The sequence below is a fragment of the Apteryx mantelli genome, chromosome 1 (genome assembly GCF_036417845.1).
Source record: "Apteryx mantelli isolate bAptMan1 chromosome 1, bAptMan1.hap1, whole genome shotgun sequence".
NCBI classification, from domain to species: Eukaryota; Metazoa; Chordata; class Aves; order Apterygiformes; family Apterygidae; genus Apteryx; species Apteryx mantelli.
Genome location: NC_089978.1, coordinates 247344 through 273271, shown reverse-complemented (window position 1 = coordinate 273271; position 25928 = coordinate 247344). Strand labels below are relative to the sequence as shown.

The window sequence follows — 25928 nt, the reverse complement described above, 5'->3', positions numbered from 1 at the left end:
TCAGATCTCAAGCCCAGGGATGCTCGTGCCCAGAGCTCCACACACGCGGGTGATTTGTACCATTTTATTCTGGAATCTTTACAGAAGTGGGGAGGGAAGAGGGGGTCAAGACCTTCACCGGGGAAGGGAGGGGGTCAGATCCAGACATTAAATTACCAGGGATTAAATTAGCAAGAAAAACAAACTGTTTCGTCTCAGGAGAAAGTGCCCAAGTGCTGCATGTGGCCAGGGCTGGAGGCAACGATCAGCTGGAGCAGGACAAAGCTCTCACACGTGTGGGATGCTGGCCAGACCTCAAGCCCTGTTGTGCATGGCACACACACCCTAACCCCACGCACACACACATGCACACGCACCTGCCCCGGGACACAGCCACTGTTTGGTCCTTGGTTTGAGTCCCCACAGCTCCCACGCCAGGGGTCAAGCCCCTGCAGGTGCTGGGTAGAAGCAGGGCCCCCGTTCAGGGCCCAAGCAGTCGGGGTGGTGAGAGGAGGATCCACATCCTGGCCAGAGCGAGCCATAAGCCCACCCATACCTCGCTAGCAGCAGCATGCCGAGTCCCCTCTCCGGCAAACTAGTGACCAGCCCTGTGGACTTGCCACTGCCTCCAGAGTGACACCCGCATACCTGGCAAGCACTGCCCTGGCCAGAAGACATGGGAAGTGCAAATGGAAATACTGGGGCCTGGGAGACAGCCAGGCACACCTCGCCCTGCGCACCCAAGGGGAGTGTAGTGTGAGGCTGGGGTGGAGAGCCACCACCCCAGCTTAGCTGGCGGAGGGAGTGCAAGAGCAGCTGAACTGCAGCTGCCTAGGAGACACCAGAGATCAGCTAGGGAGGGAAATGGAGCAAACCTAAAGCTGGGGCAGGAACCCAGGAGTCCTGGCTGCCAGCCACAGCAAGGCTGGAAGCCACAACCCACCCCCCCTTCAGGGGGACAGTGAGGGGACCCAGGAGTCCTGATGCCATCCCTCTGTAGCTTCGTCTTCATTTGAAAATAAACATTTTTGCCACAGGGCAGGGGTATTCCTGGCCCGGCTTGGGCCCTTGCTGAGTCAGATCATGGGCTATCGGGAAAGAGGCCCAGCAGGGGAGTAGGCGGGGATGCGCGGAGCACACCCCATCCGCCCCAAAGGGGAGACGGTGGGAGAGCTGCGGAGTGTCCCACCCCATCCCCCAGGGCGCGTGGCAGGGTCTGGAGTGTCCCACCCCAGAGAGGGAGGGCGTCTGCTGCCCCTTTGGGTACCAGGGAGATAGGGAGGGCTCCCAGCTGTCTTGCTGAGGGGTCTGTACCAAGGGAGAGCAAATGGGCAGGGTTGGACTCTGCCCCGAAGAGGAGATGCAGGATGGGGCAACCCCAGCCCTTCCAGGCTCCTCTCCCCAGGCAGCACCAAGAACCTGCTCAGAGCCTCCCATTTCCCCCCAAACCAGGGCCCCCCTTGCCCTGTAGGTGGGTCCCTGGGCTGCAGCAGGGCCGAGGCCGCGTCCCCCCGCTCACCACTCGTGTACGCAGTCTGGCCCTGCGCCAACGGTCAGAGGTCAGAATTCAGGTCCATGGTTTCCCCGTCCAGAGCACAAGGTGGGGCAGGTTGGAGTGACTCACTGCTCCTCCAGCCAGGAGGGCTTCTCAGCACCTGGGGTCTTCAGCTTGATGTTGAACTGCTTGAGGGTCTGCTCCAATTGCTGCTGGTTCCCAGCGAAGTAGGCAGAGATGGCGTTGTGAAAGAGCAGCAGCTGCTTGTGCATCACCTTGATCTGAGGAGAGCAGGAGGGGTCAGCATGCAGGGACCCGGCCCCGCACCCAGGGGTGGCGGGAAGCAGCAGAGAGCAGGGACATGGTCTCTGCCCATCACGCGAGGAGGAAATCAGAGCTGCTGCCAACAGCTCCTGACAGCTAACCCTGAAAGCCAGGAGAAAGCTGTTCAGCAGAAGCCCCAACAAGTGAAAGGCAGGCAGAGAAGGAAGCTTACCCGCCCTTCCCCTCCGGGCTCCCAGCTGCCTCACAGGTGCTGTCCACCAGAACACATACTTCAGCCACGTGGCTGCAAGGCTGCTCAGCCCACAGCAACACAGCCAAGGGACACAAGCAAACAGCGGACCCCCATTCCACACCCCACGGCCCCTTCCCAGCCCCACGTCCCTTCCCACCTTGTTCTCCTCCAGGAACTTCAGCTTGATGGCCACATCAGCACGCAGCTTTTCGTACTTGTCCTTGTGGCTCTGGAACTGGCTTTGGGCTGCGTCCAGCCGGCACAGGGTGCTGGCATCCCGTGGGCCCATGCTCAGCTCCTCCAGGTCTGTGCGGTACGCGTCGTACTCCAGCCTGCGCAGGGACAGCGTCAAAACTACACTGCGGCCCCTCCACAACCGCCCCCCCCCCACCCCGAGGGAGCCTCAACACCTGCCAGCAATCCAGCCCCAGTCATGGCCTGGGCTGAAGTTCTGCCCCAGGTACCCCTCACCTGGCTGTCTCGTACTGTTTGACTGTCATGAGCGTATCCTCCATGGTCTTGTTCACCAGTGTGTTGATGCTGGAGACAAAGAAGTTGACTGCCCCCAATAGTGTTTCTCCATTCTTGCAGAGCAGCTTTTGCGTTTCTGCGTTGTAACCAAACTCCTCCTGAGACAGGAAGGAGGATGAGTCAGGGTCTGCGTTTGGGCAAGGCCTGCTGTCCCTGCTCTCTCCTCCCATGCACCCAGCATCAGCCTGGCCCTAGTTGTACCCGAAGAAGTGCTGGGACAGTCATTTATACTCTCCCCTGCCCTCTGGCTTTCACCAAGCACAGTTATCCTCAACCTCTCCTGCTTTCCTCATGCATCTGGGGGTGCTGCTGAGCAGAGACCTGGTCAGGCTGTGGTGCAGACCCCCGGGTTAACCTGAGTCTCCAGGTCTCTGCTCAGGCACAGGGGTGCTCATAGGATGAAGGCAGACTGCGGCACAGGCAGAGACACGGCAGGAACAACCTTCCCAGTGGACGTACCTGCAGCTCAGGAGACTTCTGGCTGAGGTCCGCAAAGGCATCCCCCAGGGCATGCTGTGTCTGCACCAGGCTGTAGAAGTGGTTGGTGAGAGCCCGCGCAAGCTGCAGCACACACTCGTACTTGCGCTTTGTCTCCCGGAGCAGCTCGATTTGTGTCTCCAGCTCCAGGTCCACCGTGCGGGAGCCCCGGCCAAACCTCTCCGAGATCAGCTGTTTGGTACACTGCGGGGTGGAGGGGGGAGATGTCAGGAGGCCCTGCATCCCTGGCCGATGGGAAGGAAGCGCTCCCCGCTACCTAGGGCGGCGGGGAACTGCAGAGCTGTCCCTGGGAATTCTGCAGGGAGATCCTGAGATGCCTTCCCCACCTCTCACACCACCGTGAAGGGCTGCTCCTTCAATCCCTCGTGCAGGGACTCGGCCCAACCGCAACTCCCACCTGCCTTGCTGGAAGGCCTGGTCCCTCTGCAACGAACCAGGCCACCCTCAGGGTCCCAGAAAGCAGCTCACCTTGTATGTGTTGATGCCCCATTTCTTGACAATGTCGAACTTCTCCACAGCAATACCACGGACAACTTCCTCTCCTCCCACGGCTGGGCTGGGATGGGGCTGGTGCAGCCCAGAGCCTGGAACACACACACAGCCCCACACGTGTCGCCAGCTCAGCGGGGCAGCACAAACCTCAGAGCCCGTAAGGCTCAAAGTAGGGCAGGCAGCCTGCGAGTCAGCCTACGCCCGCAAGGGCACCGGCCAGGCTGCTCATGCAAAAGCGAGGGTCCCTTCACAGTTGGCCACCACAGCTGCTCCCAAAGGGCTTGGAGAACTACAGGCGGTGCAGGTCTCCCCACAGGGACACAACAGGATGTGACAAAGTAGAAGCCAAACAGCCTCAAGCTCCAGGGCACCATCCACCCCCTGCACAGCCATGCCCTCATCCGATCCGCTGCACTGCCTGTGAGGTTGCCACCTGTGCCACCTTCAGCACAATCCTGGGCATCCTGCTCCCACTTGGAGCCCAGGGCAGGGAACAGCTCACTCCTGCCAGCAGAAAAGAGCATGAGCGGGCAACACAAAGTGCTCTAGCCAGATTCTTCCAGCGCTGCAAGCTTTCCAATCTGCTCCGAAGTGAGGTGACCTGATGTTTCGTGCACTCAACAGAGAATCTGGTCCTAGAGCTCTTCCAGAAAGGTCCCAGACAAGGCCCTGGCATTGGCAGCAGCGGCTGCTGTTTGTGTGGGAGAAGGCACTGGCCGTATGGGTGCTGACAGGGCCAGGCCCCCGTTCTGCCCCCTTCCCAGCCCAGGCACATCTGGTCTAGCAAAGCGAGGCCCTAACGCTTCCTGTGCTGGACTGCGTTTCACATATTCCTCAGTGCAACACTGCTCAACCTCGTCTCCAGACGGAGCAGGCTAGATGGGACGGGGAGATGAGCAGCACCATGGGCGGAGGCACATGGGTGGGCTCCTTGCTGCAGGCATCATCTCCCACGGCCAGGCACGACTCAGACCTCACCCTCAAGACACCCAGGTCTTTAGCAGTGCCATCCTCTCCCTCGCGGCATCAGGACCAAAATCCTTACTGCATATGCCAGGGGAGGCAATCACTGGGTAATGTTTCCTACTAGCGGCTGGTGGGAAGCTCGTGGACTCATCTGCCTGCATACAGGTAGCTATGCTGGGGCTGCAGCCACGTCAAAACACGCAGAGGTGGTCCGAGGAGCCCCAGCACAAACCAGGCACCCTAAACCAGGGCCACAGAGCCCAAGTCCAAGGCAGAGAGGTCCCAAGAGGCCATGGAGCACCAGCGAGGGGGCCGGGGCAGCCGCAGTACCTGCTGAAGCACTGGCCTGGTTGGCCATCCTGCTGGCGGCAGATGCACTGGGGGAGACGAATGGTCCTCGGGGTGAGCGAGGTTTGACAAGACAGCCTGGAAATGGAGGGACTGGCAGGTGTTGAGCAGAGAGAGGCAAGAGGAGATGGGGTGGTATGAACGGCACAAGGAGCAGGAACAGCAAGGACAGAGGACGAGTGTTCAGGCAGGATGGCAGCAGGGAAGAGCAATGGGAGCAGATGAGAGATGAAAGTGTGATGTGAAATCAGATGACACAGCTGGCTGCCAGACGGACAGCTCCCACACCAGAGGTTCAATGCCACCCAGGTCCCTCTCCCTGCTCCCTCCCAGTCCCACCAGCCCAGCTGAGATCACCGTGCCAGCCAGCAGCAGCACTGAACCAGGAGCTGGGGCAGGTCAAGCCAGGAGTGATGAAGACACAGGAATGGCAACCACTGAACAGAGCTTGTTCTCCCGCCCACTTGCGCCATTCTTCAGCACAACAGACTGTGAGCAAATGCACGTGTCCCCTGCACCTGGGCAAATTCACTTGTTCAAGCCTAGCCCAGCACAGAACGGCCTGAAGTCAAACAGGCTGATTTGCTGTGGAAGAGCTGCTTTGGCCACGAGTTGCGACACAGAAACTTGTTTGAAATGGGACCGCAGGGGAGATAGGGTGAGAGATGTGGCTCAGAGACCGGCAGAGCCCTGCCTGAGCCATGGGGCTTGTCCACAGACACCGTTCCTGGGCAGCGTAGGATGCTTGCAGCCATGCCGTGCTGTCAGGAGCATCCACAACCCTGGGACTGGTTTGAACAAAAAGAAGAGGAAATAAGCGAGGAGCTTGGGGTCCACGGTCACCTGGCCCTGTCCTCCCTCTGCAGGCGGGTTATCCCGAGTCATTATGGCAGAACCGGCGTGAGCCTAAGCCAGCACTGGCCCATCTCCTGACCTCCCCACTCACCCAGGACCTGGAGAAGCGGTGGGGTACCAGAACCGCCCCCACCTCGCTCACACCAGAAGGAACAACCCAAGGGATGACCCTTGCCTCAGCACGGCCCACATTCCCCAAGCCGCAACCCACTGCCCCAGGCAGGTGCCCCTCCGACTGCGGTCGGACCCTCCTCAGCTGGAGGCCCCACACCTGCAAGAGAGCCAGGAGTGTCAGTGGCCCAGGCCCTCCCAGGGCACCTCTGCAGCCTCCCCTACTAGCTGCCGTGCAGGTGAAGCAGCCAGAGGAACGGGGTTAGTGGGAAAGCAGCCCCTCCACTCCCCGGAAGCCAGGCTCTGTCAGGGACACCCGCTCGGAGGGGCACAGCTGTGCTAGGGTGCAGGTACCTGCACCTGCCCATCGGTGAAGCCCCAAGCCCACCGTGCAGAAATGGGAAGGAGCCACCTTGTGCCGGGAGGAGCCACAGTCCAGGGAAGGAGGCATTATACCGAACAGCCGGGCCTAGACAGAACCGCACATCAGGGCTGCAGAGACAGGGACACGCTCCACGGAGCCCACGCGACAGCCCAGGACAGACAAAGCTGTGCTTGAGGCAGAGCTTCTACCTGCGCACCCTCACACAGGGTCCTCTGCTAGGCACCGCTGAGGGCCATCTCTCCCACCTGGCACTGCCTGCGGGATCGCACCCAGGGCTGGGGATCGGGCTCCTGGGGTCCACAAGGAATGATTCCCTTAGGCTTAAGCAGCTCCTCCCTCCCCAGCAGGCTCCCGGAACCCAACGGGGAAGAGGACAGCTCCAAGGGGAGCCGTGCTCTCCTCTCCCACGGAGGAGACGTTCCCTTCTACCTCCACTGCCAACTGGGAAGCAGCACCCACCTTTCCCCTGCTCCCAAAGTCCCATCTGCGTGGGCCTGCGCTGAGGCCCAACCTACCTTTGATGGTGCTGGTGGGGATGATGCCCTCAGCGGTGCCTCCATAGCCGCCAGACACAATGCTGGTTTCATTGAGGTTGGGCCCTGACACCATCACCTGCTGCAGGTCCTGGAACAGAGGAGAGCAGAGAGCTGGGGCAGAAACAGGCCACTTGGCCCCAGAGAGCAACACAGACCCTATGCAAAGGGCCTCTGGGCCACGGGGGCAGAGCTGGGTCAGCGGCAAGGCCCTGTCTGCCCCACAGCAGCCAGAAGAGCAACATCTGGGCTGTCTAGCATGCCACCGTCCTGGCCCCTGCTGACGGGCCCCAGACGCAAACCTGCTCCAAGCCGTCATCCTCCGGCAGGCTGCCCGCGTCCCCGTTGCTGCTGATGGGGATCTCCATGGTGGCAGCCTTGCTCATGATCCCCTCCGACATTGTCAGGGCCTGCAAGGACACAAACGCTCTGCTGGCAGCTGGAGGGAGCCTGGGAACAGGCAGAGATGGCCATCACCCCCCCCCTCATGTGGACAGGCGTCCTGGGGCTTCCACACAGGAAAATGCCGGGGCTTCTCAAGCCAGGATCCAGCAGGGCAAAAGACAAGGCTGAGCTCCAGGACGCTGAGCCGTAGCTAGCGGACACCAGGCAGCCGTTCCCTGGCTCACTCACAGCAGGACTAGAAACCGCACACGCTGAGCGGCCTCTAGGTCCACCTAGGTCCCCCCGCCCCACAGCTAGTGCCTATCTGAGCGCAGGCACTCCTCTAGGACAGCACCTCCGAGGCACCTCCGAATGCGTCACCCTGGCCTTTCCAGCAGCTCCTCTGCTCTTAGAAAAGCTCCCGGAGAAGGCTGTGTGCCCTGCAGGAGACAGTCCCAGGTCCCGCTCAGCGTCTGGGAGCGGCAGCAGCCGATTCCACCATTGTGTACTGCGCTTTGGAGCATTTCCTCCGCCCCTCCATCAGCCCCAACTCATGCATTTCAGAAAGGGGACAGTGCTTCCCCTCCCCTTGCCACTCTTTTGCAGTCTGTCCTGTTCCCAGGCTAGGGAAGCAGGCTCTGGCTGCCCCAGGACAACCAGGACCTCACAGCACAGCAACTGCTGGCTCAGAGCCTAGGAAAACAGAGCCAAGAGCCACGTCCACAGCCAGGCAGGGCTGCGCATCAGAAGAGGGAGCAGTGGCTGGGCAGCGAAGAGCCCATTCGTGAGGCGGCGGCAGGACCCGGGTGGAGGGGGCCACGAGCCAGGAACAAACCTTGCTGGAACAACGGGCCTTCTCAGGAGCGGTGCCCAGACCGGTCGGAGCACATTCCAGTGCAGGCAGTGCCAGGCACCTGTGCACACCTCTGAGCCGTTGCACTCCGTTAGCTACCTGCTCCCTGACAGGGAAACAACCCCTAGAAGGCCCGGACCCCACAGGAGAGGGCTCTAGCATGGATGAAGCATGCATGCAGAGGACACAGCCTCCAAACACATTCTTCCAGTGGAAGCGGTACCGTATAGCTCATATCCAGTGGTCTCTGCACCTGCCTTCAGGCTGTAGCTCGGGAGCAGCCCCCGAACAGTGGCCTTTGCACCCTGCTCCAGAGCAGGGAAACTGCAGCATGGGAAGAGGAACAACTCACAGCCAACTAACAGCAGAGGCAAAGCTGGAGAGAGGACCCGGCAGTCCTGAGTGCCCGCAGCTCTGGGCAGGACACTCCACCTGGGTGCCACCCGCCCCTCTCTGCTGCGGCCAGGCAGCACCAGGTAAGCACAACAGTTCCAGTCACGCGGGGACCTGCCAGCACTGGTACTTGCTCTTTGACAGCAAGTTTATAGATCTGGTCCTGTATCAAAAACGGTGGGAGTCACCACTAACCTTAGCAGCAACCCAACACGAACGAGCCTTAGCAAGTGCAGAAAGCAGGATGCGAAGGGCAGAAGATGCGACCGCAGCAGCACTCCCTGATCTCCCTGAGCCAAACCTCTACTGCCACACGGCCCAGGCCCTGGGGAACCCCCTGCCCTGCGGGCTTGCCTTGAGCAGACAGTTGCTCCGTTCTGGAGGGGCTGCAGCCCCATGGAAAGACAACGTTGCCCAACGGCACCTGGCACTGGGCTCTTCCCGCCATGAGTGGGGTGGCGGGACACATCCACAGCCCCCTCCAGAAGCAGGGCACCATCTCCTGGCCCCAGTGGGCAGCAGGGACAGACGTACCCCCCTCCAGCTGTGCACAGCTGTGCCGCCCTCAGCCACACCACCAGCGCGGCAGCCGCTGAGGCCAGGCATGATCGCCCTGGAGGGACTTGAGGTTCCAGGAAAGCATCCAGCATGCCCTCACGCTGCGGGTTCCCAGCACGGAGCCCCTGCACGCCGGCAGCGCGCACGGCCGACGAACACCTGGCCCCGGCACACGCCCTGCCCTGGGACACGTCGCAGGGGATCACGGCCCGGGCTCACCGAGGGGGGCCCGGCCAGCAGCCCCATTCCCGCCGCCCTGCAATCAGCGGCGCCTCTCCTTGGGGCACCCAGCACCCCCGTCCCCGGACACCCGGCGCCTCCGGGTCCCCCCACTCTGCAACCAGCACCCCCTCCTCGGGGCACCCGGCGCCCCCCGGCCCAGGTCCTGGCCCTCCCGGCCCCGGGCACCCGGCGCCCCCCGGCCCCAGGGGCCCCGGTCACCCCCGGCCCGGGCCCAGAGCCGGCTGCCCCTGCCCGCCGGTCCCCGGTCCCATAACGCCCCCGGCCCGGGCCCCCGGGCGGGCCCCGCCGCCCACCTGCGCCGCCCCGGCCGCTGCCGGGTCCCCCCGCCCCGGAGCCTCCGGAGCGCCGATCCGCCTCGGCCCCGGGACACGCCGGAAGCCACGTCACACCCCGGGCAGGGGACGCCGGGAGACAGGGCGGAAGTGGCATCACCAGGGGGCGCCCAGCAACAGCGCCGGGCGGAACAGAGGCGGAAATGACCTAATCCCCGGAAACTCCGGCCCGAAGCGGAAAGGCGCTTCCGAAAAGACCGGAGGTGACGGAGAGGGTCGGGGGTGGCCGGACGTTGCGTCATTGCCCCTGCCGGAAGCCCCTGTGCGGGCATGGAGCTGCACGGGGAGCAGCAGCAGCAGCAGCTGCGCAGCGTGAGGGCGGGACCGGGCTGGGGCGCTGCAGGAACTCGGCTGGGTGCCTGGGGCTCAGCGGGGCCCGGGGGGATAGTGAGGCCCGGGGCGCTGCGGGGCTCGGCGGCGGCTCTGGGGCGCTGGGGGTCTCGGCGGGGGGTCTCGGCAGGGCGCCATGTGGTGCTTTGGGTATTGGTAGGGGGCGCTGGGGTGCTCGGTGGGGGGCCTGGGGCGCTAGAGGGCTCGGCAGGGTGCCAGGTGGGGCGCTGGGGGTCTCGGCAGGGGCCACTGGAGGGCTCGGCAGAGGCCCTGGGGCACTAGGGGTCTGAGCGGGGGGCGCTGGGGGGCTCGGTGGGGGCCCTGCGGCGCTAGGGGTCTTAGTGGGGAGGCGCTGGGGGGCTCAGCAGGGACCGGGGGTACTAGGGGTCTTACCGGGGGGGCACTGGGGGGCTCAACGGGGACCTGGGGTACTAGGGGTCTTAGTAGGGAGGCGCTGGGGGGTTCAGCGGGGACCAGGGGCACTAAGGGTCTTAGTGGGGGGCACTGGGGGGCTCAGCGGGACCTGGGTCACTAGGGGTCTTAGTGGGGGGGCAATGGGGGGGCTCAGCGGGGACCTGGGGCTCTAGGGGTCTGAGCGGGGGGCGCTGGGGGGCTCAGCAGGGACCTGGGGCACTAGGGGTCTTAGTGGGGGGGCAATGGGGGGGCTCAGCGGGGACCTGGGGCTCTAGGGGTCTGAGCGGGGGGCGCTGGGGGGCTCAGCAGGGACCTGGGGCACTAGGGGTCTTAGTGGGGGGGCTGGGGGGTTCAGCGGGGACTTGGGGCACTAGGGGTCTTAGCTGAGGGGTGCTGGGGGTCTTGGCAGGGGACTGGGATGCTGACAGGCCTCGAGCAGGGTGAGCGTGTGCCAGCGCTGTTTGCTGTTCCAGCTGCGGGACTTCCTGCTGGTCTACAACCGCATGACTGAGCTCTGTTTCCAGCGCTGCGTCTCCAACCTGAACTACCGCGTGCTCACCAGGCCCGAGGTGAGCCCAGCATCGGGCCTGTCTCGGGACACCCGGAGCTGGAGCACCGCGGGTCTCGCAGTGCTGCTTACCTCATTGTGTCACGGCACCGGGTGGGCTGGAGGGGCTGTGGGGAGAGGCAGCGCGTGCCCCTGATCAGGAGCCCTCCTGCCATGCTGACACCTCCCCATCCTGCAGGAGATGTGCCTGGACAGCTGTGCTGGAAAACTGGTCCACTCCAACCACCGCCTCATGAGCGCCTACGTGGCACTTATGCCCTCCATTGTGCAGCGCCGTGTCTCGGACTATGAGGCCAGTGCAGCCCAGGCGGCTGCAAATTCTGCCGGGGAGGTACCAGAGGCACCAACTGCCCTCGCAGGTGCCGGGGGCCCTGATGCCCAGCCTGACTTGCAGGTGGCTTCTGGCAGCGGTGGAGCCACAGAAGGGGCCTCAGGTGCGGGCACGTAGCACAGCTGTAACTCCTGGGCCCTGCCTTCTCGCAGCAGTGGTGGGCTGGGTGGTTGCAGGCTGGATCTGGGCCCCGTATTACCAGTGTGAGAAGTAACTTGTGGGCACTGCAGCAAGATCTGGGCCTCCACATGCTGTTGGTAGTCCTAGTCTGGAGCAGTAGCTCCTCTCTGCACCGAGACCAGACCTTGCAGGTCCACATCCTCGAATGCATCTGCGTCAAGAGCAGCCTTCTGATGTTGGCCAAATCCATTCCGTCCCTGGTTGCGCTGGGGCTGGTGCTGGCGGCTGGCACTGAAGGCATTAAGGGAGAAAACTCTAGTGCCTGTGGTTCCGGCCAAGAGGAGCTCCGGGCCAAACTCCGCTTTGCCTTAATGACAGCCGCCCTGGGCTTTTGTGCTCCGGACTTGGAGCTTTTGTGTTTCTGGGAAAGCGTCTCGCGGTGCCAATAAAAGAGCGATCGCGAACGTCCGGCTGCGGATGTGCGGTGGGGGCGAGCAGAGACCTTGCTCGGCCAGCGCCCTCCTGCGCGGGGCGCCCGGCGGGGCGGGGCGGGGCGGGGGCTCCCGCGGGGGCGGGGCCTGCGGCAGGCGGGCGGTGGGCAGGGGCGGGGCCTGCGGCTGTGCGTTACGCGTGGAGGAGGGGCCTCGGCGGGGCGGGGCAGGGCCCGCGCGGGGGCGGGCTGCGGGGGCGGGGCTAGGCGGGAGGCGGAGCTCGTGGGCGGGGACAGGGCGGGGCCTGTCCGCCCGGCTGCGCTGCCGCGTGCCCGGCAACGGTGGGCGGCGGCCATGGAGCGGCGCGGGGCTCCCTGCGGCGGCGGCGGCGGCTCAGGTGCGCCGGGGCGGCCGCGCTGGGCCCGGGGTGCCTCCCCGCTGAGCCCCGGGAACCTGCCACCCAGGGGCGGTGTCACGGGCTGCGTCCCGGCGTGGTGGACCGTGTCCAGCCGTGTCCCGTGTCCCGGCAGGGTGGGCCGTGTCCCTCAGCGGCCAGGCCGTGTCCCATGTCCCGTGTCCCAGCAGGGTGGGCCGTGTCCCTCAGCAGCCAGGCCGTGTCCCGTGTCCCATGTCCCGGCAGGGTGGGCCGTGTCCCTCAGCAGCCAGGCCGTGTCCCATGTCCCATGTCCCGGCAGGGTGGGCCGTGTCCCTCACCATCCAGGCCGTGTCCCATGTCCCATGTCCCAGCAGGGTGGGCCGTGTCCCTCAGCGGCCAGGCCGTGTCCCATGTCCCATGTCCCGGCAGGGTGGGCCATGTCCCTCAGCAGCCAGGCCATGTCCCATATCCCGGCAGGGTGGGCTGTGTCCCCCAGCGGCCAGGCCGTGTCCCATGTCACAGCAGGGCGGGCCGTGTCCCTCACCATCCAGGCCATGTCCCATGTCCCATGTCCCAGCAGGGTGGGCCGTGTCCCTCAGCAGCCAGGCCGTGTCCCATGTCCCATGTCCCAGCAGGGTGGGCCGTGTCCCTCACCATCCAGGCCATGTCCCATGTCCCATGTCCCAGCAGGGTGGGCCGTGTCCCTCAGCAGCCAGGCCATGTCCCGTGTCCCATGTCCCGGCAGGGCGGGCTGTGTCCCTCAGCAGCCAGGCCGTGTCCCGTGTCCCAGCAGGGTGGGCCGTGTCCCCCAGTGGCCAGGCCGTGTCCCGTGTCCCGGCAGGGTGGGCCATGTCCCTCAGCAGCCAGGCCGTGTCCCATGTCCCATGTCCCAGCAGGGTGGGCCGTGTCCCTCAGCAGCCAGGCCGTGTCCCATGTCCCATGTCCCGTGTCCCGGCAGGGCAGGCCATGTCCCTCAGCAGCCAGGCCGTGTCCCGTGTCCCGGCAGGGTGGGCCGTGTCCCTCAGCAGCCAGGCCGTGTCCCATGTCCCGGCAGGGCAGGCCATGTCCCTCAGCAGCCAGGCCGTGTCCCGTGTCCCGGCAGGGTGGGCCGTGTCCCTTAGCAGCCAGGCTGGATAACTTTGTAACGTTGGGCTGTCGCACAGCAGTGGCCAGGAGGGCAAAACAGGTACCTGACACAATGCGTGTGGCTTTGGGGCAGGGTGGAGAAGGCCCCGGTGCCGCGTAGCCCCCCGGTGCGGCCGGAGCACCGCTGGCAGCGGGCGCTGCTCTGCACGGGCAGGTGGGCTGGAGCCGAGGGTGGCGCCGGCATGCGCAGGGCCAGTCCCGTAGCACCGAGCAGGGCTGGGGTGGCAGCGACGGGGTCCGTCTGGGAAGTCTGGTCAGTGAGTCAGGGTCCAGCGGGGCAGGGCAGGGCGCAGCGATACCTGCGACGTGGCTCTGGTGAGCGCCGGGGCCCGAGCCGAGACAGCGCTCGTGGGCCACGGGGAGAGAGTGCCTGGGTGGGGGTCCCCGGTTGGGCTGCGAAAGCCTGTGGGTGCCCCCAGCCCCTTGCATCTCCACAAAGAGTTAGTAGCACCAGGGAAAACGATCAACGATGTGGAATGCCTCCCTTGTCACATTAATTTTAGAAGAGCTTTTTCCATGCTCTGTATTACTGTCTTGAAGAATTCATGGCCACAAGACGTTAAGGCTAAAAAGATAAAGCTTTAATAAAGGGATTGGACTAACTTGTAGGGGATAGGTTTATTGGTGACCCCTAAAAGTGATGGTCTAGGAAGTCCCTAAATCAGTCATTGCTTGAAGCTGAGGGAGATCATTTGTGTAGAAGAGAGAAGCCAGGGAACAGGCTGAACTGTATTTGCCCTGTTTCTTACACTCTCTTCTGAGCGTTCGCTGCTGGCTGCTCGGGAGAGCACGGGGCTAGCCGGCCCTTCAGCCTCATCCATCTGGGCAGGTCTGTGTCATCCTTGCTCTGGGCTGCACTCTTGGCCTCTTTTTTGTGCCTTTGGTTACAGCTCTGGCCCTTCTCTTCTGCAGGTGCTCGGAAGGCCATCTGCTCACAACCGGTGAAACGTGGCGGGGCCCAGACTCTCCGCCAGCGCCTTGAAGCCCAGCTCCAGGAGTCGGGGAGACCTGACCCCCTGCTTTTGGATGCTCTTGTAGCTGAAGTGATAGTTGTGTTTAGGAGGGTGCTGAAGACAGGCAGTCGAAGGTCATGGTTGCACCTGCTTTATGTTTTGCAGCTGCTCAGACCCTTTCAGGAGCAGCTGGGTGGCCACAAGGAGCTGCTGCCCTTGCTGAAGAGCCTCTGCCAGCAATATCACAACAGCCAAGCCTTCGTCTCTGACCTGGATATCTTAGGGGCTATAGGCAAAGTGTTTCCTAAGGCTCACCTGATGCTGGATGTAGGAGTCAGGGAGTCAGAGCCTTCAGCCAGGCTGTTGCTCAGTGGCTCAGGGCCGGTCTTCGCAGAACATCCTGGCCCATCTGTCTTGGAGAGAGAAACAAAAGATCAAGCAATAACATCATCACTGCATCCAGTGTCCTCACAGGAGCTGCAGAGGTATGTGGGTCTGGTGGAGCTGATTCGGCACACTGGAGGAGAGGGTTGGGCCTCCTGCCTCTAATTCTTGGTACAGACGTGCCTAGGACACTCCAGTGTGCTCACTGAGGCCTGAGGCCCTAATGTTTTTCCAGTCTCTGGTTTGTTTTTATGGGTTGCAATCAAAAAATAGTTTCTGTGCAGTGGAGAGCCTACCCACAGCTCTGACCTCTCATCTTCTCTAGCTTTTCTCCCTGTGAGCATTGTGGTACTCAGACTGACGTCACTAGATAAGAGTGCATTGCAATGGGATATTTAAAGAGTAGCCTTTCAGATAACTTGGTGGAATTCTCTGCCTTATTGCTCCTGCAGACTGGGCACCAAATGAATAAAAACTGAAATAGAGATGGCAATAAGGTCCACTGGTGGCTTTTGAACAAAACAGTCCAGATCTGGCAGAGATTATTTAGATAATCCTTTTAGGATCAATCTGTTTGAATTGGATGGATTAAATTCAGCAGGGACTTAGCAGGAGAATGAAGCACTGACTCCTGAAATCTGCAGAGAAGACAAAGGTGGTGCTGTCAGTACCGGGAAGAAGCAGATCATTATATATTAGATGGTTCTGAAAGCTGGACTAGCAGAAATAAGATTTAACTGTAATAGCACACAGAAAAATCATGGACATGGGAATTATGCAAACCAGGGAACACATCTATTGTAACTGATGAAAGGGAGAGTTCTGGGAGCTCTGGTTGGCAGCAGTATCACAGAGCAGATGTTTATGGTGCCTCTGGGGGGGAAAAAAAAACCAAATGGGATCCTAAGAACTGTTAGGTGAGGTATCATCAGTGAAGGTAGAGGAGGACTAATACCATTGTGGAAAGCACTGGTAGGAAAATCCCTAAATATTGCTTATACCCTGATTCCTTTCTTCGGGAAGGTGAAATTAAATTGAAACAGTTGTCAAGAGGGATTACTAGAATGATCATGATAATGAAGAGCTTCATTTACAAAAAGAGATGAAAGGCTTCTTTTGCTCCAAGAAGAAATAGTTTTCCACATACGCAAATAAGAGTGATACAACCACATCTTAAACTAATTTAAGTTCCTTAGTTTATGAAAGATTTAAGTACAGGATCTGCTATTCTGCCATATAGAGTTTAAAGTGTGATGTGAGCCCTGGATGTCTGAGTTGGCTAGCATACCAAACAGAAAGGAGCTACTCGTTGATTGAGTTTGTTTGCCTGTGTGATACAGGCGTAGTCTCACACTCCTGGGCTTTCGCTTCTTGACCCTTGAGACCAGGAAGGGCTTCTTCGTCCTTATGTCCAGTTTGGCTTACAGATTTATTGTGCCTTCATCTGAGGCATTGGTAACTGGCTACAGAAGGAGTAAGACATAGATGGGATCTGATGCTTTTCTGCTCAGGTATTTCAGGACCTTGATTAATGTTTGATGTTGATGCACTCAAGATGAGATCAGATTTGGGATCAGGACAGAAATTTCTCCCAGATCAGATTGGCAAGGATCACTGAGGACTTTTTTTCTCCATTTTTCCTTACTATGGGCTGGCCCAAGTCCTGGGATTATGAGGATATTTATTTTAACGAATCCCCTGCTATAGTTTCCAGATCTCTTTGTGCAGTAACTGTAGTTGCATCTTGGGGTTTTTGCTTTTGGACCTAAAAGTTATGGAGCAGTCTATAGTCCGTAGAGGGTAGGAGCACATGAGGCAGATGTTCAGTGTCTCTAACTAAAAAGCTATTGCACAGATGCCTGCAGCTATGGGAGACAGCTCAGTCTAAGTAGTCACTTGGAAGTGTGTCCAAAAAATTGGGAAGAAGTTTTTTTTCCCAGGTGTTCCAGGCTCTTCCAGTTCTGTGAGCCTGTTTCTCTGCTCTGTGACAGAGTTAAAGGACTTTTTCTGGCCTTAAGAGGAGTGAATGTCTGTGCTGCTGCCTTCTTTTGATCTCGTGTCACAGGGTAGCTTTTTTTAAATGTGTGCATGGCATTTTCCCACAGTCCTCTCATTTTCATTTCAGGCCACTTTCAGATACAGGCAAAAAGGCTACAGGATCTGTCCTGCAGGGCTTGGAAGAAAATGATGCCTCATCCCAGCCGCCCCTGACTGGCCTCCAAGCATGTGAGACTTTCATGAGAAACAGAGACTTGGGAAAAATTGACTGTGCCTACCTAAATGTTGCCCCCAGCAGACACTTCCGGTAACTAGCGGTTTGCTACTCAAAGAATAGAATTAATGAGTACAGTTGAAGAAAGATCTGAATTACAAGATTCAGTGACAAGAATCTTAAAGAAACCAAGATGATATGAAATAATAGAGCAAGTTCTTTTCGTGGTTAAAGATTAGAAATGGAGGGTAGACACAAATGGTTGGCTTTGACAAGTCGAGGGGGTCACAAGTGAAGAGCCACAGAGATCTGTTATGGCCTGTGTGGACCAGTGCATTCCCCTGTGACCTGGAAAGGGGGCAAGATTTGCTGATGATGCTGTGTCCAACATATTTTAAAAAGGGTTGGGAGACTACAGAGAATTTTATAAGGGCCTTATGGCACTGAGTGACTGGCCAGTAACCTGGACAATAAAATTAATTGTGGATAATAAAAGGTGATACATGCGGAGACAAAAAGTTCTGACTTTTCAGTTAACACGTTGGGCTCTGAGGTGAACTTTTCTTCTCAGGACTGAAGTTGTTGGGTTGTGACTAGACAGGTCCATAAAAATGTTGGCTCAGTAATGAAAAAAAATGCAAATCAAATGTTAGGAATTATTAGGAAAGGAATAGAGGTCAAAGCAGAGAACATCATTATGCCAGTGTGTCAGTCCTTGGTTCACCCACACTGTGAACACTACTAGCAGTTTCAGTTCCCCATCTCAAACAGGAACAGAGAAGGGCGGTGGGAGGTTCAGGAGGGACGACTGAGTGGCTGCATCTCTGCAGCTGGACAGGGCAATTGACGGGGTCCACAAGAGAGAGAGGATAAGCCATGAGTGACCTGCGGAGGGTGGGTAGGGATCACTTGCGTACCCTCTCTTCTAACACAAGAATGAGGACCATCAAATGAAGCTGAAGGGAGTAGGCTCAAAGCAAAGAGAAGAAAGTTCTCCGTACAAGGTGATGACAGCCTAGAACTCCTTGCCAGAGGATTTAGTGGGTGCTGAAAATTTGCATGAGTTCAAAAAGCAGGTACCTAAATCCATGGAATTATAATCCATCAAGGGCTACTAAGCACAGATGCAGGACCTCTGACTCGAGAAATCAGTGAATCACAAGCCACTGGGGTTCAGGAGAATATTTGTGAGAAGTGTGTGCTTCTCCAGTTCTTAAACACTTATCTAGGCATCCCCTGTTGACTAGCACTGGAGATAGGTACTGGACTAAACAGACCTTGACACTACATCTGTTCTCGCACATTAAACAATACCAGAAACCATTACCAGGCACAGGAATATGTTACTTGACTTTTCCATGGTCCCTGGTACAGCTTAGTCTATGCCAAGTAGCACTCTCCCAAACAACTCTGGGGAATCACTCATGAATAAACACAGGCCAGGAAGCCAGCCCAATAGGCAATTTCAGTACAGCCACCCTCTTGGGATGAGCAAAGGAGTTTAATACTGTGGATGCTGACTGTTCATTGCCATTCGGTCTGTGTGTCAGGAGAATTTTCCCAGGCACATTTAGATGTAGCCAAGGTCTGGCTCACTACTACTGTTTCTACTTTATCTTCTTTTGTTTTTTTGTATTAAAACAGATGTTTTAATCTCAAATTCCTTGAAAAATACTACAATGCCTGTGTGCAGGAGATCAGACTAGCTGATCAAAGCAGTTCTTTCTGACTAGAGCATCTGTGAATTTTATACATGCACTCGGAAACTTGCCTCCCACACACATTCTCACAAGCAATTCCAGGGGCCTGCATCCTTAAACTTACTCTTATACATACCCACCGACAAGAAGCTGTTTAAATCTTTTCTCTAACTAGCTGGTCCTACCTGCCAACACAAGAGCAGGAACAGCAGTGCTGTTGACCCATGCGTCCTGCGTCTGTGTCTTACCCTGCAGACCCTACGACCTGGTAGTGGTTCCCCGGCACAAGGCAGAACCTCAGCACTACGTCTTCTCATCATTTGGAGTGCTGCATGTGCACCCTGAGGATGGAGCCAAGACCATGACACTAGCAGAGTGGCACCGAGAAGTAATGCTGTGGCAGTTGCTCTGTTGCTTTCCCTTCTTCCAGCACTGCCTTGAGCACAAAGTCTTTACTAGGTGAGTGATGCATGTGAAGTTCTCTCTGTGACACCAAATGGGAATTGCAAAAAAATCCTGCTCTCCACAGAGGGTCTGCAGGAGGATGCCTGGACCTCTTTGGCAGGGAAAGGGGATAGCTTGGGCAAATGAATGGGAAGGACCCGTTGCAGTGGGCCAGTGACATTTAGTTGCTGCATGGGATGGACTCCTCATCCTGCCTCCTGGGCTGCTCCCTTCTCCTGTTACTGTATCGCCAGGGCATAGCTCTAAGTTTTACACTGTCTGTCACTGCCAGCTGGTGGAAGAACGTGAAGCGCTGTCAGCTGCAGAAGCGTCGAAAAGCCCTAAACAGCCGTCTGCTTCTGGCTGTTCCCCACTTTGCAGCAGCCCTGCTCCACATCTCCAGGTGAGTGTGTGTGCATATGTGCTCAGGACTCATCCCTGCCTTTGTCTGGAGTCTGACCGTGAGCTGTAGCGTTGCTCGGCCCGGAGCCCAGCTGATGGCAGACTCCTGTCTAAGCCCCTGTGTTCTCATCCCCTGGGATCTCAGTTGAGAGCTGGGGGCTCACATTCTTATGAGCGAATGCACTGCTTTCAGACTCACCTGTGTTCCTCCCTGAGGAGCTTTCTTGTTATGCCTCTTGCTGCTTTTGGTCTTAAGGGGTGCAACCTTCTCCCCTCTGTTTACCTGCTATGATCCTGTGTCTCTCCTGGATCAGTTCTCGAGTGGGGGAACAGGGCCGCAGCACTCATGCCCTATTCAGTTAACCATGGGATGCTGTGCAAGGAACCATTTCTGGAGTGCCCTTTCAGGGCTTTATGCTTTTGTCCCTTTCCTGAAATGCTTGAGAGAGTGCCCAGGCATGAGAAGACTTGTGATATGTTCTGTCCTCCCCCAGACTCCTGCAGGAGCTCCGATCTGTGCACTGGCTGCCCCAGGATGACTCCACGTGCCACACCTTTCCTGGATTGCAACTGAAACTAGTGCAAGAGAATAGCCATGCCCAAAGCCTGCTCAGGAGATTCTTTGCCCTCTGTTCATCCATACTTGAGTTGGTAAGTGTGGGCTGGAGCCCTGGGGTGACCTTTGCGTTCTTCCCTGTGGTCCCTGTCCTGACAGCTATAAAGATCCTAGGCTTCTCCTTTCCTCTGATGTAAGGAATCATAAATTCAAGGTTGAGATTTGGTGCTGCAGATCTCTGGGCTCTGCATCCAATGTTCTTAATATTTTTAAGAAAAGAGGTATTTAGCAACCTATGCTCCATTGTCTTCCATACTCCTTTTCTTTCCCCAGACACAGGAGAAAGAGCCCTGATCCCTTTGGGTCTCTTCAGCAGCATGGGGTTGATATAAGGAGGGAGTGGGATTTCTCTTAGGATGCTTTTTATTCCTCTCTCCCACCCCTGAATGACAACTGGAATGACTGATTTCAGTCCTGCTGTGTTTGGTTTCTGGGCAGGTGCGAAATGACACTTACAAGATGGTGCATGGTCTGCAGACCCAGGTGCAGGGCTGCAGACTCTATGTCTCCAAAGAGTCTCTGTATAAGCAGAGGGTGCGCTATGAGTGCCTGCAAAACAGATTGCAGCAAGCTGAATCCTGGCTGCAGCGTCTGGGTATGTTGGCAAAGCTGACGAACTTCCTGATCTGCCAAAACTTGGTTTCCATTGTGCAGGAGGAGATCACAGCATTTGTCAGCAATGTCTTGCAGGTAAGGAGGGAGCTGGAGCTCTGCTGTTTGTCAGTCACAGAATTTGAAGTCAGAGGGACCTTTGGCTCATCTTATGAAATGATCCCATCATCTTATCCCATCCAGCTCAGCCCAGAGACTCTGCCAGCCATGCTGGCAGTGAACCCAGTACCTTTCTGAGTGTTCATCTTTGTAGTGCTTCTTCGCCTTTTAGTTCGGCTTCTTGTTACACTATGAAAATGTTACACTATGGAGCAGGGCTGTGCAGCATCTACAGGGCTGAGGGATACCTCACCCATCCAGAACCTAATTGTGTGCCTGGGACACCTTGCAGGTTCCTTCTTCCCCTACTGGGAAATTTAGGGTCACTATCCACACAGGTCGCAGAGAGAAGCTTCCCCACAGAACCACTTATTGCTCTCCTTCCAGCCTTGTCTGTGCTTTCTCTCCCATACAGGCAGATGGCATCAGGCGGAAGGCTGTTCTCAGAGTACTCCTGGTGTTCGATGCTGACAGTCGGTTGGTCCCCCATCCCTCTAGTCAGCAGCTGGAAAGTTGCCTGATGGGGGCCCTGGGTTTTGTGATGGAATCTGTCTTGCAGGTTAGCATCTCTGACTCAGGCTGGTTGTTACCCTTCTTTGCTATGCCAATTGCACTTAAATTAGTAGAGGTTCCTTGTTCCATGGTGTGTCCCATGCAGATGTCCTCAGACAAAAGCGGAATTGATTCTTATGTCAGTCTTTTTCCACTGTTCCACCAGCATCAAAGCGTTGGAGATCAGGCAGTGATAACACAGTGCTCATGAGTTGGAACAGTTGCCATTTACATGCAGTGTCCCTGGAAAGATCTGAAAAAGATCATTGCTTCTAACAAGTCTCTATGACTAGTGTGGGGACAGTGATAGGGTTCTTGAGGAAGGATGAAAGTCGTTGCTTTCCTGGTTGGCGAGTGTGCAGAAGGGTTAATCATGCTTTGTAGCATGAATGGGTCTATATGGCTTTGCCTGAAAAGTAGCGGTTTCTGTTATGCAGTTCCTTACACTGGAGAGGGGTAATACCTCAGGAAAAGTAATCCATGAGGAATGCTTTTTTTCGAGCACCTGAAAACTTCTAACTCTTCTTTCCCTGTAGGTAACCCAGAGTAGGGGAAAGAACCAAGAGGCGCATCCTGAGCACAGTTGTGGAGACCGAAAGAGTCCTGAAGAGAAATGTAGGGGAGTGGAAGACAGTAGGTACCTCTGCATCTAGTGCACTGTACTAGTGTTCTTCCTCGCTTCTGCTCTCTCCGTGCTGGCAGAAGCAGTCCTGGGCACAGTGGGTTTTATTTGAGGGTGGATATTAAACCAGAGAAAGAAGGGACATTTCCTTTGCTCACTAGCACTGAAGGAAGGTGCCTGCTCCTGACCTTGCTGCAGGTGCCTGTTGAAGCTTCTTTGTGTCTGTTTCTGACTTTTGCACAGGTCTTAGGAAAGCAAATAAAAGAAATATTGAAAATCTGGAATTTCGGTCCCCCAGTGAACTGCCCTGGAGTCAATCTACTGAGGTATTATGTGACCAGGAGCCACAGCTAGTTCTTCATCCAGACATGAAGGCTGCTGGGGGTCTGAAGGTGACTGGACACCAGGTGAGGAGCCATTATCCACTGCCATCGTGGGACCAGCTGTCCCAGGACCTGTACATGGACAACAGCATCCAAGAAGCCTTTGATCAGCAGCGGGCTTTGCTGGAGGTGAGTGTGAAAGCTGGGGTTGTGGCTCAAGACCTTCCTACTGTGTGTTAGCATGCCAGCAGATGTGGGAGCACTTTTCTCTCTGGGACAGAGCTACGAAAGAGACTGATACACGTCTCCAGAACAGCCTTTTGGTAGCCTTCCTAGAGCTTCCTATACCTCCTTCTCTGTGCCCACCTCAGTTGTATCAGGTATATACAGACCATCACTTCTTGATATGCCACTGCCATCTCTTCAAGTGGTGAGTCTGCTTCCAGCGTGATGTGGTTGCTAGGAATGGCAGTGACAGACTCACAGCTGAGTCAGTCTGAGATTCTTTGATGTCTCCAGCTCCTCCAGTCAGCCATTCCCTTGTTTGTAGTTAGGCTATAGAATTTTGGGAAAGCCCCATAAAGTGGAATCTGATCTTAACGGAGGCTCATGAACATTGCTGTCATCTATAGAAGAACCATTGCCCTGAGCCTCAGTCTGAATTCCCTTTCCTCCTCTGGCCCTTTTGCAAAGTTTATTCACTTCTTGCTGCAGGAAGGCCCCAGCTTGTTGTTGCAGTTTGGCCATAGAAAGCTTTCCTATCTCTGGATTGTTCCAACATCCTGTTCATGCCTTGTAAAAGAAGCCAGTTGTGTGCGTCTCATCCTGATGCAGACAGGCAGTCTGTGCAAGTAGTGGGTGCTAGAGTGAGCCATGGGTTCTGGAGCAGCTGTTTTCAGCATCACATGGATTTTCTTAGCAAACTTCGAGGCTGATGGTGTGGAGGGCCTGCGATGAAAAATGCCTCTCCTTTTGATGAGGCTGTGTGGTTAACTGTCACTCTGAAGACAGGAAGCTGTATTTGGAAGGCCAGTGAGAGAGGCTGGCACTGTCCTGTGACTGTTTCCTGGGCCTGACTGAACTCCCCACACTGTCCTGGTAGGCAGCAATAAATGAGATCCAAGAGATCTGCAAGGAACATAAGTGGGTGGCAGAGATCCACAGCTTTGCACACAGCTGGAGTTCCACGAAGCTGGAGCTGATGAAGGGCTGGCCAGCTGAGGATTACATTCAGAGGGTCACGCAGCTTCGTGCCTGGGCAGAGCGTATCAAGGAGGTGCCCTCTGATATCATCACCTGCAACCGGCTGCTCTTTGTGGACTGCAGTAGCATTCAAGAAGAGATTGGTAAGGAAGTATGAGAGGCATATGGAGGATGGGAACCCTGCAAGGTTGACTTATGGGCCTTGTGCGAGGCACTGACACAAAGCAGAGACTGGAGGGAGTGAAAATCATGGGGGATGAGCAGCAGGTCCCACAAGGGTGGGGAGGAATGAAGACACTTGAATGCAGACTAATCTCAAGGGAAGAGGCAAGAGGGCCTGAGTGGGGATCCCCCAGGAGTCGGTGTCAGCAGCACTTTGTTATGAGTGCAGTTTCCTGTTTTTCCTTTTTCGCTGTGTGACCATGCACTGATGCCTACTCTCTCCACTGCCAGGCCCCTTGCTAGTCTTCATTACCGAAGAGATCCTTTCTCTGCTCCTGAGTGAGACAACTCACCACGGCCAACTCCTCGTCTCTGAACTGAGCGGTGTAGTGCAGCTCTACCAGAATGTTGGTGCTGACATCTTTACGGTAGCCAAGCGCTCCCAGAAGGTATGACTGGTCCCATGTGCTGTATAGTGCACCTGGTACCCAGCGTATCTCCCCGCACTGCGGCTCTACGGTGCATGGGCTGCCTGCAGTCAGTCTGTTTGTTAGGGAACTAGCAACAGCTGGTCTTGGGGAGGTCAGAATGTCCCATTTGCCTGATCTTATTGTTGGACTTTATCGTGGCAAGTCCACTCCATTCTAGCCACACTGTTCCCCTCTTTCCCTCATTTTTTCATAGCTGTTGTCAGCAAGGCTCTGAGAGCAGCAGGTTTCAGAGCTAGTAACTTCTTCGGGCATGGCATGTGCTGAATCGGTGCTTCTGAATTTCTAGCTTCTCCCTAGCTCTGAAATAGCATAAATTGTTAGCTTCTTCTGGACTAGATCCAGATGTCACAACCCCTGAACACGCTTCAGTAGAGCATTCTCCCTCATTTAACATAGGAAATTTGCTGTTATAGACATCACAGGGCCTTCCACAGGAAGATTAACTTTTCAGCAGCAGATCAGACAGGAGGTCTAGATTCATTTACCAAGAATTCTGCTCAGACTAATAGCAGAGAGAATTCCCCAGTCAGTTTTTTGAATTCACAGTGTCTCTCCTATTCCTCAGGCTGCAATCTCCAAGACTGCCTTGGCCTACCTGTCTCTAAATTTTGACTTAATATTATACCACCTGTTTTCCCTGAAGTGCAGGCAGGGTTGGAATTGTTTTTTTCAAAGTTGGTGTCTGATGTGCGCAGTCTATCAGTATCTTCAGTGTTTTTCCTCAGGTGTATGGTTCTCAACTATTTGTAAAGCAACTCCCTTCTAAGCCAACAATGAGATGTAACTGCTTTCAAGTGGCTTCTCTGAGTGAAGTTAAGACATTTAATCTTTTCTCATGGTGGAATCCACTCACTAAGTGGGGAAAGAAACACGTATGTCCCTGAATCTAAAAACATGAGCACATATATATCCCCCATGGGATGGGGGAGAGCAGTTAGTTTGTTCAGATTCCCTAGAAAGTTTTACTGCCGCAGTCAGTTTCTGTGCAGCTACTTTTTGTGCATGGCTGTCTTCCTTCCTCCCCTCATAGTGTCAGGGTGCACGCACAGCATATGAGGAGCTTCTGACATGTGCAGAACTGAAATACTGCATGTACATAGTAAGCCTGCAAATTCCTGGGAGATTTCCTGCACATGTGGGAAATGACTGCTGCTTGTGTGCAATGACATAGTGGAGAGGGGAAGAGATTGCTGTGAAGATGAATGGAAGCAATATGCTGCTTTTGCTATGACAGTCCTTCAGGTTGCCCCCTTTTTCACAAGGGGAAAACGGGTGTGATCAATGAATTAACTGGATTAGCTCTGTGTACTGCAAGATGACTAGAAGCGAGGTTGGGGAGCTGGGACCAGAGCCTTCAGTGGAATTATGCAGATTGATGTGAGGTGCAGTTTGGCAGCAGGTTGAGACAATGCTGCTCAGACTGCAGGATGTTGCTTTCTCTCCGTGCAGCTGGAGCAGTATCAGGGCCAGATGGAAGAGCTGCAGGAGAAGGTGGAGTATGTGCGGGCGTTGAACAAGGCCATCGGGCAGTGCTTCCGTCAGCTCAGTCCAGAGGAGGAAAACCTGGAAAGACTGGTGAGGGTCTTGTCAGGGCATGCTGTGAGGACAGAGGAGAGCATCCAGCTGTCAGCTGGCCTACTTTGGACTCTTTGCATGTGGCCCCAATATATTCTAGTAGTTTGGAGTTGGTTCTGTCCTCCCCCACCAAGGTCCCTGCAGAGCTCCAGCCACCCATTCTCGCTTGCAGCATCTCAGGTAACAGTCTCTGATCAACAGCTGATGTTGATCCAGTCTTCTCCGATCACAGTTTTCCTTTTCTATTTTCATATTTTAATGATCATTTTCTAGAGTCAGAGATGAAGTTGTTTCTTAAGCTGTTTGTGTGCAGACACACCCACACAGAGCTTACATACATGTGACTGGTGCATTTAATGCTTTTTGTCTATGTGACACCTGTGCCCCAA

The 25928-nt window shown here is 56.5% G+C and overlaps 3 protein-coding genes across 5 annotated transcripts; 2 read left to right on the top strand and 1 right to left on the bottom strand.

Moving 5' to 3' along the window:
• Nucleotides 1-50: 50 nt before the first annotated feature.
• Nucleotides 51-9645, bottom strand: ARFIP2 (ADP ribosylation factor interacting protein 2). Of its 3 annotated transcripts, none has more exons than XM_067301504.1 (8): nt 9435-9645; nt 7013-7120; nt 6693-6801; nt 3489-3604; nt 2982-3203; nt 2463-2620; nt 2149-2323; nt 51-1755 (listed from the first exon to the last, which is right to left on the bottom strand). In XM_067301504.1, exons 2-8 carry the CDS (start codon nt 7109-7111, stop codon nt 1600-1602), a joined length of 1035 nt encoding a protein of 344 aa, XP_067157605.1. In that variant the 5' UTR covers nt 7112-7120; nt 9435-9645; the 3' UTR covers nt 51-1599. The 3 variants fall into 3 exon arrangements, with proteins under 3 accessions (XP_067157605.1, XP_013814198.1, XP_013814199.2); XM_013958744.2 differs by lacking the exon at nt 9435-9645 and adding an exon at nt 7450-9194; XM_013958745.2 differs by lacking the exons at nt 6693-6801; nt 7013-7120; nt 9435-9645 and adding an exon at nt 4809-4905.
• A 62-nt stretch (nt 9646-9707) lies between these two features.
• On the top strand, nt 9708-11704 carry TIMM10B (translocase of inner mitochondrial membrane 10B). The gene is made up of 3 exons (XM_013958747.2): nt 9708-9785; nt 10691-10786; nt 10964-11704. Exons 1-3 carry the CDS (start codon nt 9744-9746, stop codon nt 11231-11233), a joined length of 408 nt encoding a protein of 135 aa, XP_013814201.2. The 5' UTR covers nt 9708-9743; the 3' UTR covers nt 11234-11704.
• A 776-nt stretch (nt 11705-12480) lies between these two features.
• Nucleotides 12481-20852, top strand: DNHD1 (dynein heavy chain domain 1). The gene is made up of 8 exons (XM_067289442.1): nt 12481-12679; nt 14102-14627; nt 16652-16831; nt 18694-18897; nt 19175-19285; nt 19779-19935; nt 20339-20590; nt 20784-20852. Exons 1-8 carry the CDS (start codon nt 12481-12483, stop codon nt 20850-20852), a joined length of 1698 nt encoding a protein of 565 aa, XP_067145543.1.
• The last annotated feature ends 5076 nt before the right edge of the window (nt 20853-25928 follow it).